At 35.8% G+C, this 6,000-nt stretch overlaps 1 protein-coding gene across 3 annotated transcripts in view; it reads right to left on the bottom strand.

Moving 5' to 3' along the window:
* The window catches only part of EBF1 (early B-cell factor 1), a 426,701-nt gene that overhangs the window by 398,197 nt on the left and 22,504 nt on the right, over nucleotides 1–6,000 (bottom strand). For 2 of the 3 annotated variants that reach the window (XM_011966691.1, XM_011966692.1), the window contains exon 5: nucleotides 4,855–4,923. The exons of the other annotated variant lie outside the window; for it this stretch is intronic. In XM_011966691.1, coding sequence (XP_011822081.1) covers nucleotides 4,855–4,923 — 69 coding nt within the window. The remainder of the gene's footprint in view (nucleotides 1–4,854; nucleotides 4,924–6,000) is intronic. 3 annotated transcript variants of the gene reach the window in all.

Here is a 6,000-nt window from a genome sequence, read left to right as displayed (position 1 = left end):
GATAAGACAACACTGCACTTTTCTGAAAAGTCTTACCACAGAATTTATACCTCTTAGAAAAAGAATGAATCTTCAATAAACTTGTTTATCCAAGCAACCCTAACATGGTTAAGCTTTTCTGTTCATGTGATGTACATCATATAAAATCAACAGGCAAACGGGCATTCTAATATTTTCATTACTGAACATTCTATTTCAGATAATCATAAAACAAACCCAATTAGTGTTACCTAAATGGAAGTGATCTAGATGTGGAAGATCTTTAGACAAATCTGGAAAAAACAAATATAGGCATTTTTTTCCTTTATAGGAGACCTTTAGATAAGTGTGACCTGAAGTAATTCCAAACAGACTGGGTTTTTCATTTTACAAAATTTGTGTATTTTTTTATGTCACATGTCAAGGCCTAAATCCCATAGCTCTACATATAGATATAGGAATTCTTAAAAATGGGGGAAAAAGGCATGGTAATTCTGTTAACATTACAATAAACAAACTCAAAATTCCTAGAGGTACATAAGTTGAGAGGCTTTTAACATCCACATTTTAATTATCGGTTTTGAGGAACCCAAAACTTGTAGGTTACTGGAGCTACATTATATCCTTTAAAAACTAGGTCTAAGTTCACACCAATAGGAGAACATAATTTGAGATGGAATTTCATCCTTTAGTATTTCTATCTACTTAAAAAAAAAAATCCACTTGTTAACAGTTAAGGATTCATTGCACAAGGAATGACGGTCACGTTGTCACCCTTACTTAATGGTTCATTTCAACAATTGCACTAATTCAAAATTGAAACAAACAAACAAACATCAAGCTGCCCCGGATCCCGCCCCACTGCAAATAAGCAACAGAAATCTAGCCAAAAACTTCAGGAGTCTGTGTGAAAAGAAGCCTCTAGCATACTTTGGAGAAAGAAATGTTTTTATAAGACTATCTGTATTCATCCATGTCATTGTTCAAAGATAGTTTAGGAAAATAAAGAGTTTTGGGAAGCAAATCAAGAATGAATGGTCATCCTAACTACATATGGAATAACAGTCTATATACTTAATATATTCAGTTTCAACATTTATTTAAAAGTTTCCATATAGAAAGTGAAAGATTTTTTAATAGATGCAGAAAAACTGGGTTCCCAATTCAGACTACCCTATGTGACTTTTGTCATTATCATCTTTTCTGATTCTTACAAAGTAAACCTAATTAAGAACCTCCCTCATTAGTCTTCCAGAAAAATTAGCACAACTTATGCTAATTACTCCTGCAAAATTTAATAAACTCGTTGAAATGGGAATAGTCTAATGAGGTTTTATTTATTGAACTAAGATAACTCCAAGTAAAAAGGTTAGGACACAAGGATATCCAATGTGGTAATAAAACTCCTATTTATTCAATTTCTAAACATGAAGTTTATTGCAAACCTTTTAAATTGAAATACTAGTTACTCTGTGAATATGTTAAATCAATCTCCACCTTAATTCAATAACTAGAAGTCATTTTTTGCTTTTTACTTTAACAATAATTACCACACATAGCCCTTTACCTCAAAAATAATGAAATCTGCTGTTATTAGTTCCTGGTCATTTGCTATTGAACATAACACATTTGACTTTTCCCATGTCTATGCAGCTCAAATATCTGGATCACTGAGTGCAGGCTGGGTTATGTGCTTCTTAATCAAGCTATTTGGCATCACACAGAAATGTAACCTGGCATTCAACTCCAGATGTGCGCTTCCTACATTTACAGCATTTTTTCTACAAACTTTTTTGAAGTGACTTGACAAATTGTCATGATTGTAGAAAGAATTGGGGTCATATTTTTCTTAGTCTGTGCATGCCATAAGGATGAAGTATAATAGAAGCCCCTTTTCTAAATCACCGTTTGCAACTGCTGATTTTGTTAATTCTACTTTTTTGATAGGATATGCCAGGCTGATGTCCCAAAGTCACTGGTAGCAAATAATACAGCCAAAATTTAACACAGAAATAGCTTGCCCTGCACGATTGTACTATGACCAGAAAGCCTCTTCTCTCTACCCTATAAATAGTTTTCCTGAATAACCACTGCTAAAAGTCTTTTGACTGATAAAAATAGCAGTGTTCTCCCAAATTCCGAAGGACAAGCAAAGAGAGCTAAAAATTATTGGTGCTCAAAAGTTAACTGCGTGTTAAAACTATGCTAAATCCTAATGCAAAGATTGCCTGTACTCTCAGCTCTGTAATTGCATATAGTATGCATCTGTTGAAAACAGTTTCTATTGCTACTGAAGGCAGGCCTCAAAGCCTATTTTTACAAAATATTCAGAGATTCGCATCCATAAATCTGAAAGCAAATCAAACCCTAAGCACGTAACACAGATATTATGCAATCAGTAATATAGAATCAAATTGGAAACTATGAAATTCAAACACAGTTGCCATCATTTTTTCCCCTTTGCAGCAATATTATGGAATTGCAAAACCTTTTCTATTTTGCCCTTTCTTGCATAAGTTCTTTTCTTGTTGTTATTCTCTTCTCTCATTGTTAAAAATGGAAGTTTCACGTATCAGCACAGACAGGACTGGAGCTTTTAAAACCTTTGGCAGCCTGAAGGACAAATAAATTCTGAAAACTCAGATGCAAATAAAAATAGCTAAATGGGGTTTTGCATATCAACTGGCATCATTGCATGAAAAGATAGTTCATCAGAGACAATGGCAACAGCCAGCGAATAAACATATGCTGTGGTGCTTGTGCACATACACTGAGTTTCAGCTGTTTTTAAAGTACTTCTATCTGAAGAGACCAAGATTGGATACACACTGTTTTCTACTTTGTCAAACCAAAAGGGAAAAAAAATGAAAAGGATAAATGTCATGAGTAATATCTCCGAAGCCACCAACAGCATAAAGTGCATACTTATTTTGCCTAAATTGTTTGAACTACCCCAGCCAAGAAAAGGTTTTAAGTACCCTTCTGGGACAGATGCAAGGCGGCAACAATAGAAGCCACACTAATGCAATCCAGGTAACACAATCCTGTTTCAAAAACAGGGGCCAGGCTAATTACAGTGCTGCTGAGTCAAGTTTCTTATGCCATCGCAATCCACAGGAACAGGTCAAAATCAAATGTTATTCAAACCACAGTCATATCAACCTTCTATATCAGAGTCACAGCTTCAAACCAAATGAAGAACTTAAAAGCTTAACCCATTCACAAGCAAAAAAAAAAAAAGTGTTTTCATTGAGGGTGGCAAGGTAAGGTTCTTGTCATCATCTAAACCAAAAGGAACTGCATGGCAGAACAAAATGTTTATAGTTTCAAAGTTTTTGGGGACTATTTGGGCTGATCCTTTGATCAGTACACTTTCTTTTCAACAGAGGAGTAAGAAAAATGCTTAAAATAACAAATGATATTTTGGAGAGGTAAATTTAAATAAAACAAACCAGCATAAAGGTTAAATTCACTTGTGACCTTATTCATTTGGAGATTTATGTTCAATCACAGAAAAAGCAATTATATGAACAGTATATCTGCTTTTGTAGATAAACATGTTATCCTAATTCTATAGGTAGCACACACATCACCGTATGTCAAACTTTCTCATCTTTTAACTTTGAATCAAATATACTAATACTTTTATATGGAGCAAAAATATATATATATTAGTGAATATTAGTGAGGAATATTTAGTTAAAATATCTGATTGAAATGTAACCTTTATAAAGCTACTTGGTAATCAATTGGGTTCAAGCCTGAAGACTCACATAATCCAAAATCGACAATCAATCTTTTGGCATAAATTATGATGAAGCAAAGTAAACATCTTGTTTTTTGTTGTTGTTGTTAACTGAAAAATGAAAAAATGAGTCCAAAAAAGATAGAAAAAAATTTTTTTTCTTTTGTTGTTGTTGTCAAAAATCAATATTGCTGAAACCCAAAAAGGAACTTTTGTTCAACCGTTGATCTCCTCAATGAGGGATCGGTCAGTCTTATTGGCAAGACTCTTTTTCCAGCTAGTACAAGATGCTAGCTCTTTTCCTAGCTGACAATTGACAGTATCTATAAACCTTTCAGGCCATTTAACTCTCAATGAGTAATGCTATGTAACAAATGGTTTATCATACATGTTTCCATACAATGAATTTCAATAATTAAAATGTAAAATGAATATTTGGAATGCGACTTTGCATAATGCGTGCACACTGACTTGAAATTGCACCGAACAACTAAAACAGATTTATTGTTCTACAGTGATTTACTTGGTCATGTCAGATTAGTAATATGGATCTGTTTAAAAACACAATAATTAAGACAAGCAGGATAAATTAATCAACTTACAATATAGTCTCATACTGCAATCAAACCCAGCAAATAACAGTAGAAAATCTTGGTTCACAGATCTCTTTAAACTGCTTTTATGCATAAATAAAACCTTAAAATGTAGATGGATTACGTCCAACAGAACTACTGTAGCTAAAAGTGATAATGATTCAAACATTTTTCAAATAAAAGTTAAATATTTATAAGCACCCAACCACATTTCATAAATCACAAACTATTATTATTTTATTTCTGAAGCTTCCTGGCACAGCATGAGGATTGAGCCACAGAAAGTCAGGAAAGAAAAAATATATTCCTTTAGGAGCATGAATCAGGCAAAAACCGGAGCAATCCAAGGAACAGGCCTCTAAAAGAACATTCCATATGGCTTTCCCAGGAATCAAAATCGCTCAGTGCAGCATAAGTCAAGACCAACAGGCAAATTTCGGCCACATGCATTCCTAACCCTCGCCCATGAGCAACACAAGGGCAGGTGTTTCATTATAATGAGGAATAAGAATCCAGTGAAAGAAGAGTGGTCCCTACCTGTCAATTATCACTGGATCTGAGGGAGTCTCATTTCGGTTGCCACAGCTTTTCTTGTCACAACAGCGGCTATGGAGCAAAAGCGAAAGGATTTAGTACAACCATTACAATGTAAAATCATCATTTAGGCAGACAGAAGGCTCAAATTGCTGGGTTGCAAATGCTAGAATTACCACAAAGCCATACCTGGCAATCAACGGATCCCTGGGACAGAAAATTCTATTTGGGTCACCTATGGGTTAATGGCCAGGCTTAACCTCTCCCTGCTCAGAGAAGGAGGTGGGGGAGAGGGGCTCTCCCAGAGCCAAGATTGAGAGCCCCAAGATGGGGTCTCCCCATCACTGCCCGCGGTGCTGGCAGAGTTCACTGTGAAGTGCACTATTATTACCTCCACCCAATGAGAATATTCGAGGTTGTGGGTGGCTCAAACGTTCTTCCCTCAAGATCACACTAATTGTGTGGAACGCATCAATAATGAAGTATGAGTGATTTCTCCCCCTCCAGTCATTTTGTATTAAATGGATTCCTTTTTCTTCTCTTTTCTTCTTTATGGGCGGCATTTCCTTCAACCACAGCCTTTCCAAAAATCCTACAGCTAGAACTGTTTGCTTTTGAACCATTTTCATGAGAATAAAGGTAAAACACAATAATTAAGACAAGGAAGAGGCAAGATAAAAGAAAGTAGAGATTCACATTCCTCTGGCTATAAAAGCCTGCTCTGGCCCCCACTTCAGCTTTCTGGGGGCATTATGGACATGGAAGTAAAGATTAGCACAGCTCTGTGAGGGGACGCTCTTTATATTAGAGAAGGAACAGCCTATAGGCTCAAAAAGTACCCACTACTAAAATCTCCCCCGCCAGGTGTGGCTGCCAGTTTTTTAAAAACTGAAATGCCTTCTAAAGGGTGAACATTTTATGTTTTTGAAAAGTACAACGATCAACAGAAAACAATCCATCTGAAACTTGTTTGCAATTAAAAACAAGATCTGCACCAGGGGCACATATATAAAAGCAGCGAAGTAGATGGGGAGGGAGGTCCTCCAAAAGTTGTATTTCACCAGGCACCACAAGCAAATATGCACTTCTTGCTCTTACGCACACACGTGTACACACAAAGAGATACACACATACATGCACGCTTGCAAC

This window comes from Mandrillus leucophaeus, unplaced genomic scaffold, assembly GCF_000951045.1.
Source record: "Mandrillus leucophaeus isolate KB7577 unplaced genomic scaffold, Mleu.le_1.0 Scaffold77, whole genome shotgun sequence".
NCBI classification, from domain to species: Eukaryota; Metazoa; Chordata; class Mammalia; order Primates; family Cercopithecidae; genus Mandrillus; species Mandrillus leucophaeus.
The sequence above is the reverse complement of the archived record's forward strand: the minus strand, read 5'-3'. Positions and strand labels throughout refer to the sequence as shown.